This window comes from Leucoraja erinacea, chromosome 7, assembly GCF_028641065.1.
Source record: "Leucoraja erinacea ecotype New England chromosome 7, Leri_hhj_1, whole genome shotgun sequence".
Taxonomy (NCBI): Eukaryota; Metazoa; Chordata; class Chondrichthyes; order Rajiformes; family Rajidae; genus Leucoraja; species Leucoraja erinaceus.
In genome coordinates, this window is record NC_073383.1 from 47,029,712 (window position 1) to 47,049,640 (window position 19,929).

The 19,929-nt window shown below is 42.1% G+C and overlaps 1 protein-coding gene across 2 annotated transcripts; it reads right to left on the minus strand.

Moving 5' to 3' along the window:
* Positions 1 to 587: 587 nt before the first annotated feature.
* si:ch211-227n13.3 (uncharacterized) lies at positions 588 to 19,791 on the minus strand. Of its 2 annotated transcripts, none has more exons than XM_055638500.1 (5): positions 19,477 to 19,791; positions 15,818 to 16,366; positions 14,131 to 14,209; positions 10,782 to 10,892; positions 588 to 4,877 (listed from the first exon to the last, which is right to left on the minus strand). In XM_055638500.1, exons 2-5 carry the CDS (start codon positions 15,948 to 15,950, stop codon positions 4,277 to 4,279), a joined length of 924 nt encoding a protein of 307 aa, XP_055494475.1. In that variant the 5' UTR covers positions 15,951 to 16,366; positions 19,477 to 19,791; the 3' UTR covers positions 588 to 4,276. The 2 variants fall into 2 exon arrangements, with proteins under 2 accessions (XP_055494475.1, XP_055494476.1); XM_055638501.1 differs by having other exon boundaries at positions 19,401 to 19,791.
* Between the last annotated feature and the right edge of the window lie 138 nt (positions 19,792 to 19,929).

Sequence of the window (19,929 nt, forward strand, 5' to 3'; positions counted from 1 at the left end):
TAAACCATTCTCTGTAACACGGTGGCATAGTTCTGATTTGACAGTCCATTCTCAAGGTCAGCTAAGCTATTCATGCCTCGGGTACTAATGCCAGGAAGAGTGCAGATTTCTTACGAAAATCCAGCAATCTAGTTGAATTTTAAGTTTCATAGTTGCCATGATACATTTCTTGCATTTAAATTCAGCCTTCAGCTCAAGTCTCCAGCACGTCTTGTCCAAAATCTACATTAACTTAAACATTAACCTATTGTTCAATATATGCACTGGTAATTTTAAAATGTAAGCTAAATTAAACCCAAGAATAAATTAGATTCACCATTGCTCCATTTCAATTCCACAAAACCAAAAGGGGTAACCCTTTAGGATTAGATCTGTCACTGTCCATCTCATGCGTCAGGTTTAATCCTGCTCGCAGCTGCAGTCTGCTTGGAGTTTGCACATTCACTCTGTGACCGCATGGGTTTCCTCTGCGGTGTTTCGATTTCTTCCCACAACACAAAGACATGCGGGTTAATTAGCTGCTGTAAACTGCCCCAACATGCGTGAAAAAAGATACTTATTAAACAGACAACTCACAAAACGGTTAGGTAGACCAATTCAAAGTTTACTAATTATCGGCCGATGGAAGTAGCGAGGATACACCAGCCAAGTAAGCAACATAGACACTTGACTCTCCTCCACTTCAATGAACAAAGAATTACATGGTGTTTTATACTGTTTTTTTGGCACCCAAGCACATTCCAAAGATGTTAGTCATGGTCCAAGGTACAGTCAATACACATTACCACAGGATGCATCTGAGTTTGTCTCTTGTCAATCATCAGTCGCATCAAAGGCATCCTGTCAGTTGGTACAAGGCAGTCGCATATCAAGGTCATCATTCACTGCACACGTCAAAGGCATCGGACATTGTCTTAATACCCCTCACTGGGACTAGTTTGGGCTTCTCTCTCATCAATTGGTAAACACATTTCAAAGTCATCGGTCATTGTCTTAATACACAGCAACCTGGGGTAAGTCTGGGCTTGCCTTTCTGTATCAATCTACTGCAGAAAAGCCTGCTTTGAGACGAAATACAAGTTGTAACCTAGCCCAGGAATCCATAATATTTTTTATATTTTTAACAGCATTTAGCCTTATCATGCGAGTGGAAGAATATGTTAATGTAGGGAGAAAAATGGCCACCGGTAGGATTGGAGTATGTGTGTGCTCAATTGGGCCAAAGCTGCCATCTTTTCCTAAAGCAAAACAGCATTATCATATGCATTCTACTTTATACAGAACTCGGACACTAATCTATTTCAATTAATACACATCGATTGCATTTCTAGCCAGAAAATGCAGCCTACCAGAGAACTGGGAGAAATTCAGAGTCCAGCAGAGGAGGACAAAGGGCTTAATTAGGAAAGGGAAAATAGATTATGAAAGAAAACTGGCAGGGAACAGAAAAACTGACTGCAAAAGCTTTTATAGATATGTGAAGAGAAAAAGATTAGTTAAAACAAATGTAGGTCCCTTGCAGTCAGAAACAGGTGAATTGATCATGGGGAACAAGGACATGGCAGACCAATTGAATAACTACTTTGGATCTGTCTTCACTAAGGAAGACATAAATAATCTGCCGGAAATAACAGGGGACCTAGGATCAAATGAGATGGAGGAACTCCAGGTTAGTCGGGAAGTCGTGTTGGGTAAATTGAATGGATTAAAGGCCGATAAATCCCCAGGGCCAAATAGGCTGCATCCCAGAGTACTGAAGGAAGTAGCCCCAGAAATAGTGGATGCATTAGTGATAATTTTTCAAAACTCTTTATATTCTGGAGTAGTTCCTGAGGATTGGAGGGTAGCTAATGTAACCCCACTTTTTAAAAAGGGAGGGAGAGAGAAAACAGGGAATTACAGACCAGTTAGTCTAACATCGGTAGTGGGGAAACTGCTATAGTCAGTTATTAAAGATGGGATAGCAGCACATTTAGAAAGTGGTGAAATCATTGGACAAAGTCAGCATGGATTTATGAAAGGTAAATCATGTCTGACGAATCTTATAGAATTTTTCGAGGATGTAACTAGTAGAGTGGATAAGGGAGAACCAGTGGATGTGTTATATCTGGATTTTCAGAAGGCTTTCGACAAGGCCCCACATAAGCGATTAGTATACAACTGGGGGTTCAGTATTGATGTGGATAGAGAACTGGCTGGCAGACAGGAAGCAAAGAGTAGGAGTAAATGGGTCCTTTTCACAATGGCAGGCAGTGACTAGTGGGGTACCGCAAGGCTCAGTGCTGGGACCCCAGCTATTTACAATATATATTAATGATTTGGACGAGGGAATTGAATGCAACATCTCCACGTTTGCGGATGACACGAAGCTGGGGGGCAGTGTTAGCTGTGAGGAGGATGCTAGGAGGCTGCAAGGCGACTTGGATAGGCTGGGTGAGTGGGCAAATGAATGGCAGATGCAGTATAATGTGGATAAATGTGAGGTTATCCACTTTGGTGGCAAAAACGGGAAAGTAGACTATTATCTGAATGGTGGCCGATTAGGAAAAGGGGAGATGCAACGAGACCTGGGGGTCATGGTACACCAGTCATTGAAAGTAGGCATGCAGGTGCAGCAGGCAGGATTTGAGTATAGGAGCAGGGAGGTTCTACTGCAGTTGTACAGGGTCTTGGTGAGACCACACCTGGAGTATTGCGTACAGTTTTGGTCTCCTAATCTGAGGAAAGACATTCTTGACATAGAGGGAGTACAGAGAAGGTTCACCAGACTGATTCCTGGGATGTCAGGACTTTAATATGAAGAAAGACTGGATAGACTTGGCTTGTACTCGCTAGAATTTAGAAGATTGAGGGGGGATCCTATCGAAACTTACAAAATTCTTAAGGGGTTGGACAGGCTAGATGCAGGAAGATTGTTCCCGATGTCGGGGAAGTCCAGAACAAGGGGTCACAGTTTAAGGATAAGGGCGAAATCTTTTAGGACTGAGATGTGGAAAACATTTTTCACACTCTCTGGATCTCTGGAATTCTCTGCCATAGAAGGTAGTTGAGGCCAGTTCATTGGCTAGATGTGGCCCTTGTGGCTAAAGGGATCAGGGGGTATGGAGAGAAGGCAGGTACAGGATACTGAGTTGGATGATCAGCCATGATCATATTGAATGGGCCGAATGGCCTACTCCTGCACCTATTTTCTATGTTTCTATGTCCACTTTGATTTTGATCATTTCCTGGGCCTTCACCACAGCTGCATCCTTTTACTGCAAATCATACTGTAGTTATCAATCTTGAAGATTTCAGCACTTAACCACCTAACTTTTCATTTTGCCTCAACCACCCAACCAATAATGTTCCAAGTGAACTTGCATTCCTTAATGTATTAAGCTCTTCCTTTCACTCTTTCTACTTAACCATAGAATTGTTAACTCATTTGCAACTGACCCACATTCTCAGTTGGATGGAAAGGAGACAGTAACTTTATGGCAGATTAGAGGGAAAATTTTAATGTTACTTCTACTCAAGTGGTGGTAATGGCAGAAGAGTCCTCATCATCACATCAATGCATATAGAATCCATTTGCAAATGATGACATACATTGACAAATTCAAATTTAAATTTGAAGTAAATCTGACAGCTATAATAGCACAACTACAATGGTATTAACCCAGCGTTAAATCAGGACCTGCAGCTTAACCAAAACCATTTCCTCAACAAATTCCGGTTATAGTATCAACATGTTATTTGATTTATCCATTTACCAAAAGTTGTCTAAAACCATTCTGCCCGTGGCAAAACAACAGCTGACAAAATATTAGAATAAAATGTAAACAAAATCAATAATTCTTAAACATCTGTAAAGCACCTAATCTCACTACCACAGCTGTACAAGTTTTACCCAAGCAAAAAAAAAAAAAAAAAAAAAAGGATCTATTTGAGGATGTTCCCCGCTGTACTCGTTTTATTTGAATTGAGGGGAAAAAAATCACGAAGATGAGGTTTCAATATTTGTAAATTTTCTCGTGATAACTATGCTAAAGTGAACATAAGCTGCTGAGCTGGGAAATGTTGGATGGTGCTTATCCAAGTAAGAAACTGCATTTGGAATTTCTATTGTTTAGCATTTATTTTAAATAAACTGTATACATTAATCACTGCTGCTTATGGTAATGAATTAAATTTGGCAAAAAATTAAAATACTACAAAAAACATTTATTAGCAATAAATGGAGATAGACAACAACTTTGTAGTGAATTATTTAAGGAAAGTTTCAACAGGCAGGTCATGTCTCTTTAACAACAGTGCCAGGTAAGGTTTGATGTCCAGCCTTTAACTTAGCAATCATATATGTAAATCCCCCAGGTTTTAACCAACTGAAAGAACTGGAAAGAGGATCTGTGGAATTTTTGTCTGGTGTTTCCTGCCATAATTTTGGTTCCTCAAATTGAGAATATAATCGGTTTTCAGTGCATAATACAGCTGAAGTTGAAAATGCAGACGTTGTTTCAGATCCAAATACATCAAGTGCAAACTTATCTTTCCTGGGACAGATGCTGTTGTCACATTGCATGGACCTGCTGTCAGAGCTGCAAAACCCACTTTCACAGGTGTTCGAATCATCTGAAAAATCACAGCCATCTTTCTTGGACCTAACCTCTCGGTTCAGGACTGCAGAAGCTAACTTCCTTTTTACAGAGCAGTTCTTCATTTCAAATTCGGAGTCTTCATTGCCTGAGAGTACATTGGCGGCGGGATGAGCTTCAGGAAGCTTGTAGACAAAAAGATTTTTCTTCCTGGATCGCTTTCTCGCCTTTATACGAGGTGCTCTCTTTCCATTGTCGTGAAGAAATTCATCAACTTTTCTCTTACAAGAGCGTAAATTCCTGAGGTCAGAATAAAATTAGTTTTTTTTTTTAATTTTATTTTTTTTGACACATATCTAGCCAAGATTTTTATTTTCTTGTAGTTGTCCTCCAAATACAAAAGACAATATTCCATTGTTCCTTTATTTTCTGTATTTTCAATGACACCCCAATACCATGCATAGGAATTCCTAGTTTCTAGAGTTGCACTACCTTGTACATTCTGACAATACGCCATTTGGAAATAACTACTGAATTATGAGAACTTTAGCCACAGAGGACCTGTGGAGAATTAGACAACGTTATATGTTGGTGGCTTTGAAAGAATATAGTGACCCATAACATATTTATGGCCAAACAATACAAAAGCTGAAATAAATATGGCTCGGTTTAAGGCAATCAGGAAAGAGGAATGGAGACGGCAATTTGAGAACGTGTTTGTGGGAGCCTCAAGGCAGTGACAGCGAGCACAAATTTGACTAATGCAGTTCTTTGGGAGAACAGAGGGATAAGTATTTCTGTAAATACTTAGTACCTAGAGTTACAACAACAGCCACTTGCACTGTACTACTTTGCAGCATGAAGTGCTTTGTGGAAAACATCATGCTTCATTTTACAAAACTAAATGGAAAATTAGAAGTGCGAGGGATACAGAGCAGATGAGTGGCTGTGAAGAGAAGTTTTGACAATTTGGATGCATACTTGGTTGTTGCATGGGAGAGTTCCAGGGAAAGGGATTGAAGGCTGTTGAAGTGAGTATAAGCAATCTGTTCATGACATTACCATAGCAGTAAACAACTCGTGGCTTATTAGGAGAGGGTAATGTAGTTTTTATCATGGCTCTGAAAGAAAAGGGTAAGGTCAAGGGCAGAATATAAATCATAAATGATTGAGGACACAATAGTCCACTGAAATTCATGGCTAATTAAAAAGAAACACCTTCCGTGGTGTAGGATGTGAAGAAGCAGAGTGAGAGATGGATATTATATTTTTAATGGTACAAAGAGTAGAAGCAAGTGGCCAGGTACACAAGACAGCTTATGCCCATTCCAGAGCACAATCCCAAGGGGTCAAAATGGCAATCAAATTAATAAAAAATATTCTACACATAAATACAAAGATTACCTCTAATTATCCTCCAACATGAAAAAATGTATAGGGCCCTTGCACGGCAGGCGAGATCACTATCCCCAACCCGTTCTGTTGCCACACAACTCTTTCTGGAGCAAGGAGTGAACTTCAGGTAAGCACTTACTATGGCTGCCAGTACAGCGGGTCCGTCTTCTGTCCCAGCATCCGTTCAATTGTCGCAGTATCTATCACTTCAAAGCAATCTATAATCACTACCACACGCTTTCCAAATGTCTGCCGAAATTGCATGGGCATGGTCTTCCACAGAACCCCTTTTTTCGGGCCAAGCACAGAGAGTGGTGAATCTCTGGAACTCTCTGCCACAGAGGGTAGTTGAGGCCAGTTCATTGGCTATATTTAAGAGGGAGTTAGATGTGGCCCTTGTGGCTAAGAGGATCAGGGGGTATGGAGAGAAGGCAGGTACGGGATACTGAGTTGGATGATCAGCCATGATCATATTGAATGGCGGTGCAGGCTCGAAGGGCCGAATGGCCTACTCCTGCACCTAATTTCTATGTTTCTATGTACTTGGATATGCCGTAAAGGGCATCAATTCCGGTATTGAATATGCGCGGTATTGTGGAATCACTAACAAAGAATCGATACGCAAAATTTTCATGAGGCACTGCAAGTCTGAGCTTCATCAAGACGATCAGCAACTGCTGAAAATGTGTTTGTGAATGTCTAGTGGGGAGCTTGTCCTTAACATAATTGAAGACCAGCATCAAAATGGCAAATGTTGGTAAACCTGTGTAGAACTTAACCTTTTTGTCGTCCTTGTAAATAATTGTGTAGGCATTAAACAAGAAAAATTGAAATGTATATTTCGGCAAATAATAATGTCCTCCCTTCCAAAGATATTGTCAATTTACTGAACTGGATTATGTCCAATTAACCACTAGCAATTATGCCATTCCTTGGGCTTGCATCCGAGTAAAATGTATTTAAAACCTACATATGGTTTGCGATATTTTAACGATATATTCAGCTTAAGAAGCGTTTTTTTTGGCATGTAAAAACTCACTTAAGAACCATGGGTGATATTTTACAATTTTACAGCCAGATTTATCACTTGTAAAACTTTTTAGTTGCCAAAGGAAACACAAATAATGCCTTGCTGTTGATGCAGTGAGCAAACGTGATAATTCTCAATAATTTCAATCTTGATATCTGCATGGCCAATGTTCGCCAACCACTTTCGCTGTTGTTGTCCCTTCAGCTCTCGCTTCTCTCTACCATCATTTCTCCTCACTTTTGGAATTCTGAAGTACGATAAATATCTCCCACGGTCACCCATTTCCACAATTTTTTACAGCACAAAAATTGACAATTTTGGCCGTTTTTACCAGGTAAGAACGTACGTGTTGCGTGTGTTACTAGTGTATGCCGGAAGCTGCCTTACTCCAGAAGGCTTGAGCGACTCCGTGCATCACACCCTTTGACCACCCTATGAACAAGTCTCTGGAGCCAACGCTGTGCCATCCAATAAATGACTTCGATGATTGACCCTAAGGCATGCTTGTTAAATTTGCTGATAAAGCAGATTGTGAAGAGGACACAGAGGTTATGAAACAGATTTTTTTTTAAAAGTGGCTAAGATTGAGCATATGAAAATAGGTGGGCAAATGTGAAATTAACTACCTTGATTAAAAAATTGAAAACAAAAAATATATTACCTGCATGATAGATTGCAAAGTGCTGAGATGCAGGAAATTCAAGGCATCCGTGGCATGATTTGCAAAAGCTAGTGTGCAGGTGACGCAAGCAAACAGAATTGTTGGGGGAATTTAAATAAGTAGAGGTTTACTTCCTTCATAATGGGCATTGATGAAATATCTAGAAGACTAAGGATAGATATGCATTAGCAGTTTAGAAAACTAATGCCCTGTATGGAGAGATTGTTTTGGAGGAAACATTAGACAATCTGGGTTTGTATTTGCATGAGATTATAAGAGGACTGAAATAAGATCCTGAGGGGTTTTGACAGGGTGGACGTGGAGAGGATATTTACTCTTGTAGGACAATTTAGTGGGGGTCATTCAAGAGCTGCCTATTTAATACATAACAGGTAACATTTATTTATCTCGGGAGAGTCAATAGCTTTTGGAGCACTTTTTCCAAAGATAATGAGCAAAGTCTTTGAACTTGGATAGATCCTTTATAAACAAAGGAGTGAAGATGGGACTGCAGAGCTAAATTTACAGTCAAATTAGCCATGATCTTGTTAGATGGCTAAGCAAGGTCATGGATTCAGTGGCTTGCTCCGGTACGAATTCATACATTTAATTTAACTGGGTATAGAGTAAATCCTGCGCATTGAAACTTATGTTTATTATTGTCACATGTACCGAGGAAAGTGAAAAGCTTTGTTTTGCCTGCTAACAGATATACCGTGCATACCAGGTGTGGGGAAACCGCTATGGGGAGGTGGAAGATAACAAAAGGAGGAGCCGGCATGCTTTGTAACTGTCAGCACCATAGGTGGCTGCTATTGGTATACATTGGGTATGCAGCAAATAATTACTGTGCTTAGTCACATGTGACAATACAGTATTCCATTCTACCTCGTGCAATAGTTAGAGAACAGAAGAGTGCAGAATATAATACTTAGCACTGTAGCGCATTAATTCCCTGGTAACGCCCAGGATTGGACAAGTCTGATTCTGCTGGCGGCTTTTCCCAGGCAGCCCAAAGTGCTAATGGTGGGAAGTCCAATCTGTATGATGGACTGGGTTACATCTACAACTCTCTGTAATTCCTTGCAGTCTTGAGCAGAGCTGTTCCTAAACCAATCTGCGATGCAACCCGATGTATGCTTTCTGTGGTGCATCTATAGGATGCTCAGTCTCCTCAGGAAGTAGAGGCATTGGTGTGCCATCTTTGCTGTCACATCAATGTAGTTGGTCCACATTAATGCAAGGAACTTGAAGCTCACAACCATTTCCACATCTGTATCATGGATGCTGAATGGGGCTTGTCCACCATGCTTCCTGAAGTTAATAATTTTGTCTTAACAACATTGAGGGAGAGATTTTTGTCCTGGCACCATGACACTATGTTCTCGATCTCAAAGTATATCTCAAATTGTCAAAGTATACAACAGCTGTGTTTAATCTAAATTTCTAATTTGGGAGAGCAGTACTGGAGATCACAAATCAAAACCAAGGACAGATCAATTTCTGGTTAGGCATTGACGGTAATCAAAAAAGGGAAATACAGGAACTATGGAGGTAGAATGCTGCAATAAGACAATCATAGCAAATGGGACAAAGACGTAGCATAGGACAATTTTTTACAAATAAATTAATTTTGATATATTGAACACTACCTTAAATATAAAAGGTAGACAAATAAGCTGGAGAAACTCAGCGGATGAGGCAGAATCTATGGAGCGAAGGAAAAGGCGAAGTTTCAGGTCAAGACCCTTATTCAGACTGATGTCGGGGGGGGGGGGGGGGGGGGGGGGGGAGGGGGGGAGAAAGGAAGAGGAAGAGACAGTAGGCTGTGGGAGAGCTGGGGAGGGGGAAGGAAGGACAAAGCAAGGACTACCTGAAATTGGAGAAGTTAATGTTCATACTGCTGGGGTGTAAACTACCCAAGCGAAATACGAGGTGCTGTTCCTCCAATTTGCCGTGGGACTCACTCTGGTTATGGAGGAGGCACTGGACAGAAAGGTTGGATTCGGAATGGGAGGGGGTGTTGAAGTGCTGAGCCACCGGGAGATCAGGTTGGTTATTGCGAACTGAGCGGAGGTGTTGGGTGAAGTGATCGCCAAGCCTGCGCTTGGTCTCACCGATGTAGAGCAGGTGACACATGGAACAGCGGATGCAATAGATGAGGTTGGAGGAGGTGCAGTTGAACATCTGCCTCACCTGGAAAGACTGCTTGGGTCCTTGGACCTTGCAAGGGAAAGTACCAGGGGAGAGGGTGTTTTGGGTGGGAAGGGACGAATTGACCAGGGAGTTACGGAGGGAATGGTCTCTGCGGAAAGCAGAAAGGGGAGGAGATGGGAAGATGTGGCCAGTGGCGGGAATCTGTTGGAGGTGACGAAAATGTCGGGGATTATATGTTGTACGTGACGGCTGGTAGGGTGGGACTCTGTCTTTGTTACTAGAGGGGGGGGGGGGGGGGGGGGGGGGGGGGGTGAGGGGGAGGAGCTGTGGGATATAGAGGAGACCCTGGTGAGAGCCTCATCTATAGTAGAAGGAGGGAACCCCCGTTCCCGAAAGAATAAGGAAATCTCAGATGCCCTGGTTTGGAACATCTCATCCTGGGTGCAGATGCGGCGTAGATGGAGAAATTGGGAGTAGGGGGATAGAGTCCTCACAGGAAGCAGGGTTGGAAGAAGTGTAGGCGAGATAGCCATGGGAGTCAGTGGGTTTGTAGGAGATGTCGGTCAGTAGTCTGTTAGCTACGGGAGATGGTGAGGTATAGAAATGGTAGGGAGATGTTGTAAATGGTCCAGGTGAATTTGAATGACGGATGGAAGTTAGTGGTGAAATGGATGAAGTCAGTGAGTTCTGCATGGATGCAGGAGGTAGGACCAATGCAGTCGTCAATGTAGGTACGGGGTTGATCAAAAATGGTTATTCTAGAATGGCATTATCTTGATGCATTATTGACACCAATGCTTTATTGGATCTTATACTTCCAAGATGAGACCAAAATCTATTTAAAATAACAGCTTCATTGAAAAATTGAGCTAGTACTGTTATTAGGCAGGGAATGAATCAGACAAAAAATACTTCAAGAAAAAAATGCCTAGAACTACTCGGGAGGAACATGCAATTTTACCTGTGTAGAAACATATGCGGCCTGGAACACTGGGGAATCCATTTCTTTGCATCTCTCGTCTGGGCAGGCCATCCCAATGATTTCAGATATGTTACTGGTGTTTCAATCTCTCTGCAATTAGAACCATAACAGAAGTTAGAAGATTCAACAAAAACTCAACCTAAATCAAGGTAAAAAATTTAAGAGCGTCTCAAATCAGGCAGTATTTGTGGAGGAAAATAGTTAGTGTTTCAAGTCGACAAATGTTCATCAGAACAATCTGGCATTGAAGAGGGTGGGGAGGTAAAAAACAAAGGGAATGTAAACTATAGGGCAAAGACAAGAAAACAGGATGGTACAGACATGGCTGGTGTCAGCTAACATAGATATTCGTTTTGCAAAATAGTACACAAAGTTGACCTGGGACTTTGATTTGCCAATTACAAACTCCTTTTTCCAGGGCCATCTTGATCTTTCTGTCCTGGGCTACTCTATTGCCAGACAGGCCATATGCAAGCAAACTGGTGGAACAATATTGGATAGCTTACAAACCAACAATATGAACACTGTATTTTTTACCAATTTTTGGTAACTGCATAACAATACCCCTCTCCCTTTATACCCCATATAACTGCCCCCCCTTTTTCCCCCTCAAGCCAGGTCTTACCCCGTGCCCAACCTGGACACGCACCTATTTCTCCTCTCCCCCTACATTCCTTCCTCTAGGTTCACAATTCGCAACTCTACAATCATTTTGTATTAACTTCCATTTCAATCTCTGGCCTTATTCCAATCATGTACCTATCACCCGCCCTGCCCCTCCACACCTGCCTGCATTCTCTTATTTTCCGTCACGCTTTGCCATGGCTCTCCTCTCCCAGCTTTCCTTCCGCTCCTCCCCCACGATCAGCCGGAAGCAGCATCCACCGGCGGGCCGACACCCGACCGACCCCTCGCAGCATCCACCGGCCAGCCGACAGCCCGACCGACTGACTGACTCAAACCCTAATCCTAGCTCGACATTTTTATTTATGATTTTTATTTAACAGATCACATCATAAGTTTACAACGATAAATCAATTGTAAAACAAAATGATCAGCACGGTTAGCATTACCTTTATTCCTTTGAAACCTTGCTATTGTTTTGATGTAATTAGGAGGCAGCCATGATCCCACTGTGCTCGCTACCATGAAACAAAGCGCGTGATTGCTCAATTGCGTCCGACTCAATGTCAAACGTGCATTGATTGAACAGAATTTAAGGGGGTAGAGGAACTGAAAGAAAATTTAAATAGACGAGAAATAGTATTGGGTTGGCTAATGTGACTGAAGGATGATAAATCCCCTGGGCCTGATGGTCTGCATCCCAGGGTCCTCTGGGAGGTGGCTCTAGAAATGCATTTGTGATCATTTTCCAATGTTCAATAGATTCAGGATCAGTTCCTCTGGACTGGAGGATATCTAATGTTATCCCACTTTTCAAGAAAGGAGCGAGAGAGAAAACAGGGAATTACAGACCAGTCAGCCTGACTTCGATGGTGGGAAAGATGCTGGAGTCAATTATTAAAGAGGTAATAATGGGGCATTTGGATAGCAATAAAAGGATGTCCAAGTCAGCATGGATTTATGAAAAGAAAATCATGCTTCACTAATCTTCAGGAATTTTTTGAGGATGTGACAAGTAATATGGATGAAGGGGAGCCAGAGGATGTAGTGTATCTAGACTTTCAGAAAGCCTTTGATAAGGTCCCGCACGGGAGACTGGTGACTAAAATTAGAGCACATGGTATTGCGGGTAGGGTGTTGACGTGGATATAAAATTGGTTGGCAGACAGGGAGTAAGTAGGAGTAAACAGGTCCTTTTCAGAATGGCAGGCAGTGGCGAGTGGAGTGCTGCAAGGCTCGGTGTTGGGGCCGCAACTGTTGACCATATATATTAATGATTTGGAAGAGGGAATTAGGAGCAACACTAGCAAGTTTGCGGATGACACAAAGCTGGGTGGCAGTGCGAGTTGTGAAGAGGATGTTAGGAGGTTGCAGGGTGACCTGGACAGGTTGAGTGGGCAGATGCAGTATAATATAGATAAATGTGAGGTTATCCACTTTGGCGGCAAAAATAATGGGGCAGATTATTATTTCAATGGGGTTAGGTTAGGTAAGGGGGAGGTGCAGCGAGACCTGGGCGTCCTTGTACACCGGTCACTGAAAGTTGGCGTGCGGGTACAGCAGGCAGTGAAGAAAGCTAATGGAATGTTGACCTTCATAACAAGAGGATTTCAGTATAGGAGTAAAGAGGTTCTTCTGCAGTTGTATAGGGCTCTGGTAAGACCACATCTGGAGTATTGTGTACAGTTTTGGTCTCCTAATTTGAGGAAGGACATCCTTGTTGTTGAGGCAGTGCAGTGTAGGTTCATGAGATTGATCCCGGGGATGGCGGGACTGTCATATGAGGAAAGATTGAAAAGACTAGGCTCGTTTTCACTGGAGTTTAGAAGGATGAGGGGGAATCTTATAGAAACATATAAAATTATAAAAGGACTGGACAAGCCAGATGCAGGAAAAATGTTCCCAATGTTGGGCGAGTCCAGAACCAGGGGCCAGTCTTAGAATGAAGGGGAGGCCATTTAAGACCAAGGTGAGAAAAAATGTTTTCATCCAGTGTTGTGAATTTGTGGAATTCCCTGCCACAGAGGTCAGTGGAGGTCAAATCACTGGATTGATTTAAGAGAGTTAGATAGAGCTCTAGGGGCTAGTGGAATCAAGGGATATGGGGAGAAGGCAGGCACGGGTTATTGATTGGGGACGATCAGCCATGATCACAACGAATGGCGGTGCTGGCTCGAAGGGCCGAATGGCCACCTCCTGCACCTATTTTCTATGAGATTAGATGATTTAATGCCTGTTGCTAGTTTAATCAATACCCTTTGCCAATTTCAAAATCTGCACCATATTTTCCACTGTCGATTCCAGTGGCCCATGAATCAAAACTATCCCACGCACTAGAACATCCAGCAACATATTTGTACTTTTGATCCATTTCGCCCCATGCTATTCTGTACACGACTTGAGTAACAAGTCTGGAGTTCCACTGAAAGACTCTTTATTTCAAGTTAAACACAAACGAAAACAAACTTCTGTTCCGTCAGATGTTACTATACTTTCACGGCATTTCTGCAGCAATCCATGATGACCTAACATGATTTTATGCCCTCCTATGTTGTACTTGGCCTCTGTTCCATTTTTAATCTGTGGTCTCTTTTAATTTAAAATATAGTGCAAGAAATATTTGGTGGTACTTCCTCATTTTAAAAGCAAGAGCAAATTATATTTTTACCCCAATAATTTGAAAACAAGTTGAAAAAATACTTGCCTTCTGTATTTATGCAGATTACCTCTTGGCAACAAAGGTTTTTTTAAGACCCACTGGTCACAGGATAAAGAAGTAGGATCTGAAAGAGAAATCTACATGAAAATGGAGTTCACTGCAGTTTTACTCTATTCTTTGCAGAAATGAAGTTAAATACAGCAAGCTTTTTGAACAGCACTTGGAATGCTCTTCAGATCACTTGCAAAGAAGTTAAAGATCAATATCCAAGTACATGTAATGCACGAGGGTCAGAATATATAATGCAGTACCCTTCATAATGTTTGGGACAATGACCCATCATTTATTTATTTGCCTCTGCACTCCACAATTTGAGATTTGTAATAGAGAAAAAAAAGGAAAAAAAACCAAAACAAAAAAAAACACACGTGGTTAAAGTGCACATTGTTAGATTGTAATAAAGGTCATTTTCATACATTTTGGTTTCACCATGTGGAAATTACAGCAGTGTTTATACATAGTCCCCAATTTCAGGGCACCATAATGATTAAGACACATTGCTTCACAGATGTTTGTAATTGCTCAGGTGTGTTTAATTGCCTCCTAATGCAAGTATAAGAGAGTTATCAGCACCTAGTCTTTCCATCACCTTTGGAAACTTTTATTGCTGTTTATCAACATGAGGAACAAAGTTGTGCCAATGAAAGTCAAAAAAGCCATTATGAGACCGAGAAATAAGAATAAAACCATTAGAGACATCAGCCAAACATTAGGTTTACCAAAATTAACTGTTTGGAACATCATTAAGACGAAAGAGAGCACTGGAGAGCTTACTAATCACAAAGGGACTGGCAGGCCAAGGAAGACCTTCACAGCTGATGACAGAAGAATTCTCTCTATAATAAAGAAAAACGCCCAAACACTTGTCCGACAGATCAGAAACTCTCTTCAGGAGTCAGGGGTGAATTTCTCAATGACCACAGAAGACTTCATGAACAGAAATACAGAGGGTACACTGCAAGATCCAAACCACTGGTTAGCTGTAAAAATAGGATGGTCAGGTTAGTTTGCCAAGAAGTACTTAAAAGAGCAACCACAGTTTTGGAAAAAGGTCTTGTGGACAGATGAGACAAAGATTAACAAATCAGAGTGATGGCAAGAGCAAAGCATGGAGGAGAGAATGAACTGCCCAAGATCAAAAGCATATCATCTCATCTGTGAAACACAGTGGTGGGGGTGTTATGGCCTGGGCATGTATGGCTGCTGAAGGTACTGGCTCACTTATCTTCCTTGATGATACAACTGCTGATGGTAATAGCATAATGAATTCTGAAGTGTATAAACACATTCCATCTGCTCAATTTCAAACAAATGCCTCAAAATTCATTGGCCGGTGGTTCATTCTACAGCAAGACAATGATCCCTAACATACTGCTAAAGCAACAAAGGAGTTTTTCAAAGCTAAAAAATGGACAATTCTTTAGTGGCCAAGTCAATCACTGGATCTGAACCCAATTGAGCATGCCTTTTATATACTGAAGAGAAAACTGAAGGGGACTACCCCCAAAACAAGCATAAGCTAAGAATGGCTGCAATACAGGCCTGGCAGAGCATCACCAGAGAAGACTCCCATTACCTCCACCGTCACAAATGCCATTGTATGATGTACAATTACAATTTAAACAAACATTGTGCAAGTTAAAGAACAAAAGGGATGAGAAAATCATCCTACCATGAGGCTGTTTCTTGTCCAATTCACGTTGCCTTTTTCTAATATTTTTTTTATTTACCACTTTCCAAAACGTCTCTGAGCATGTTTCACAGGTAACTGTTTCTCTGTAATCCTCCCCAGATTGAATTGACATGGAATCATCATCATACAATGCTTCAACACCAATTGTGGGGCTTGAGCCCTGTATCTGCAGAGTTTGCTGCCTTTTAGGAGAGAACCCAGTCTCGGTGTTTGTCTCTGCTTTATATGGAAAGATGTCACATTTTATGTTGGGAGTTTTGGCAGAAAGTTTTGCAGTTTCAGTTGTGGCACTGCAGGTTCCCGCAACTCGCACATTACTGCTGCTGTCCTTCAGGGTTATATGTTTCTTCTGAATAGAATGCTCCACTTTATAGATTTCTTGAGGAGGTTTTTTTGCTGCTTTGGGTGAAATTCTGCGAAGCTCTATAATTGCTTAAATCTTCGCGTGCGATGAGGCCAGCGCAATATTTCTCCTTCAGGGCAACATTTTCAGCCACATATTCTTGGCTGCCAAGTAAGGATTTATAGCTGCGACAAAAATACAAACAATAGAATACATATGCAAAAAAAATCAAACTTCACAATTCATCGTCATGAATTCATTAAAGATTTTCCTTAATTTCTTAGTCACATTACTAAATAAACACTTCGAAGAGGCACATATTCCAAGTGAAAGAGTGAAGATTATAATAAAGGTATAATATGGGTTAATATACCTTGCCTTTTCTTAATTCCTTGCTGCATATGCTTGCTGACTTTATGTTTTGTGCATAAGAACATTTAGATCCATAGGTCTCCAGATCATTGAAATATGTATATAATAAATATTTGAAGATTTCGGGTCAACCCTTCAGACATTCCCCCTACAACATCCACTTTATATATGCTAGTTTTTAAATTAGGAAATAACGGTCCGAATCAGCATGGATTTATGACGGGGAAATCATGCTTAACTAATCTTCTGGAATTTTTTGAAGATGTAACTAGGAAAATGGACAAGGGAGAGCCAGTGGATGTAGTGTACCTGGACTTTCAGAAAGCATTTGATAAGGTCCCACATAGGAGATTAGTGGGCAAAATTAGGGCACATGGTATTGGGAGTAGAGTGCTGACATGGATAGAGAAGTGGTTGGCAGACAGGAAACAAAGAGCAGGGATTAACGGGTCCCTTTCAGAATGGCAGGCAGTGACTGGTGGGGTACCGCAAGGCTCGGTGCAGGGACCGCAGCTATTTACAATATACATCAATGATTTGGATGAAGGGATTCAAAGTAACAATAGCAAATTTGCAGATGACACAAAGCTGGGTGGCAGTGTGAACTGTGAGGAGGATGCCATGAGAATGCAGGGTGACTGGGACAGGTTGGGAGAGTGGGCAGATGCCTGGCAGATGAAGTTTAATGCGGATAAATGCGAGGTTATCCACTTTGGTAGCAAAAACAGGAAGGCAGATCACTATCTCAATGGTGTCAAGTTGGGAAAAGGGGAAGTACAACGGGATCTGGGGGTCCTTGTTCATCAGTCTATGAAAGTAAGCATGCAGGTACAACAGGAAGTGAAGAAAGTGAATGGCATGTTGGCCTTTATAACAAGAGGAATCTAATATAGGAGCAAAGAGGTCCTTCTGCAGTTGTACAGAGCCCTAGTGAGACCACACCTGGAGTATAGGGTGATTTCACCAAAGGTCAAATGAGCGTAGATCCCCCCTCACGTGACCGAAAATTTTAACTGGAGGACATATCTCAGTTCAGTACATGTTAGTGAATGGGGAAACAAGCACTTTCCCACCCGTTAAAAACATGGAAAACGGCCGATTTTTTAGCTGAAATTTTCTGTGATAGTCAGGGTGACCGTGAAGCACAGCGACCTAAATTTTCAGGCAAAAAAAAAGATAGAAAGTAAAGTAATTACAAGAGGGAACTGAAGGTAGAAAACAGCGGAAGTGAACAGCCGACATTTGCCGTGGAGATTTAAAGATCCAAAATATCGGGAATTATCGCGTTTGCTCGCTGAATTCATCAAAAGTAAGTCAATAATGCCTTACTTTTGATGAAATTCAGCGAGCAAACGCGATAATTCCCGATATTTTGGACCTTTAAATCTCCACGGCAAATATTTGCTGTTCACTTCCGCTGTTTTCTACCTTCAGTTCCCTCTTGTAATTACCTTACTTTCCATCTTTTTTTTTGCCTGAAAATTTAGGTCGCTGTGCTTCACGGTCACCCCGACTAGCACAGAAAATTTCAGCTCAAAAATCGGCCGTTTTCCATGTTTTTAACGGGTGGGAAAGTGCGTGTTTCCCCATTCACTAACATGTACCAAACTGAGATATGTCCTCCAGTTAAAATTTTCGGTCACGTGAGGGGGGATCTACGCTCATTTGACATTTGGTGAAATCACCCTAATGTGTGCAGTTTTTGTCCCTTAATTTGTGGAAGGACATTCTTGCTATTGAGGGAGTGCAGCGTAGGTTTGCACAGTTAATTCCCGGGGTGGCGGGACGGTCATATGCTGAGAGAATGGAGCAACTTGGCCTGTACACTCTGGAGTTAGAAGGATGAGAGGATATCTCATTGCAACATATAAGATTGTTACGGGTTTGGACACGCTAGAGGCAGGAAACATGTTCGCAATGTTGGGGGAGTCCAGAACTAGGGGCCACAGTTTAAGAATAAGGAGTAAGCCATTTAGAACGGAGATGAGGTAACACTTTTTCTCACAGAGAGTGGTGAAACTGTGGAATTCCCTGCCTCAGAGGGCACTGGAGGCAGGTTCTCTGGATGCTTTGAAGAGAGAGCTAGACAGGGCTCTTAAAAATAGCAGAGTCAGGGGATATGGGGAGAAGGCAGGAACAGGGTACTGATTGGGGATGATCAGCCATGATCAGATTGAATGGCAGTGCTGGCTCGAAGGGCCAAATGGCCTACTCCTGCACCTATTGCTCTCTCAGCAGAATCTCCAAATTTAAGTGTTGAGTTTTTGCCTGACCAGCTGAATCACTCCGGTGGTGTTTGTTTTTATACATCTATTGTCTTTCTCAGCATATTTACAATGGTACAGAATCAGAATCCCCCACCCCTGAAGAGCTTAAATCTATCCAGTGTAAACTAAAATTATGACCACTTTTTTTGTTGCAAGATTGGTTTTCATTTCAATACTTATCCACACATTTAATAACTCCTGAATATTGCCTAACACCTTGTTTGTCCTGTTCTTTAAAAAAATATATAAACAATGTTATTATATAATGGTTATATACAATAATAGTGCGAGTTTTGCCACAGTATCTAGATAACTGGGTTACCACTTAAGCATAAAAACGAAAAGAGGTGAAATCTCAACTGTGGAGTTCAATTGCTGTGGTCCATTCGACGGCATAGCAACGATGGAGCAACATTGTGCAAAACATATTCACAGCTCATCTGCAGTTTTGACCACAAGAAATGACGTTAAATATACCAACATAACTCAATGTTAATCGTTCTATAGCCAACAGAAACGCAGCTCAGGTCGCAAATCAGCCTCCCATCCCGTAAATCACCCAGGGCCACTCTTTACTCACCCCTAACCCCGCCCGTCTCCTCGTACATTGTGTCAAAGAAACGACCGTTGCGCTCAAACTGAAAAGAGATTCTTACAGCTCCTGGAAGGTGCTTTCGAACTCTGGCCGGCTCTGCTGTATCCTGCCGGCGGAAGCACCATGCTGCTTCCGCATCGTCCTCGCTTTACCACCTGCAACTCGAACCCCTCATCCCCCCGCCGGCGCGTGCACGCCCAACCAAGGATAACCGCTCCTCCCGGCGCGTGCACGCGCACTGCACCAGTCAAAGATACTAGAGGAGCTCTAGCAGCAATGTCCGACCGCTCCTTCCTGTGCATGCACGCGCGCTGCACCAATGCCCGACCTCTCCTTCCTGCGCGCGCACGCCCGCTACAACAACGCTCAACCGCTCCTCCAGATGAGCTCGAGTCACCCGACTGCCGCCAAACGTTCGAACTGGAGCGTTGGTCCCGCCTACGTCTTCCGATTGGACTGGGCCGCTGTCTACGATGAGCTCATGGGCGACGTTGGGATGGACTCCACCCTGATC

What these genes read in the sequence shown, in the direction of transcription:
- si:ch211-227n13.3 (XM_055638500.1), bottom strand. Translation starts at nt 15,950, where the DNA reads ATGTCAATTCAATCTGGGGAGGATTACAGAGAAACAGTTACCTGTGAA. An exon ending in AATCTGCATAAATACAGAAG is followed by an intron (nt 10,893 to 14,130) that starts GCAAGTATTTTT and finishes TTCTAATTGCAG; the next exon opens with AGAGATTGAAACACCAGTAA. An exon ending in CCGCATATGTTTCTACACAG is followed by an intron (nt 4,878 to 10,781) that starts GTAAAATTGCAT and finishes TTCTGACCTCAG; the next exon opens with GAATTTACGCTCTTGTAAGA.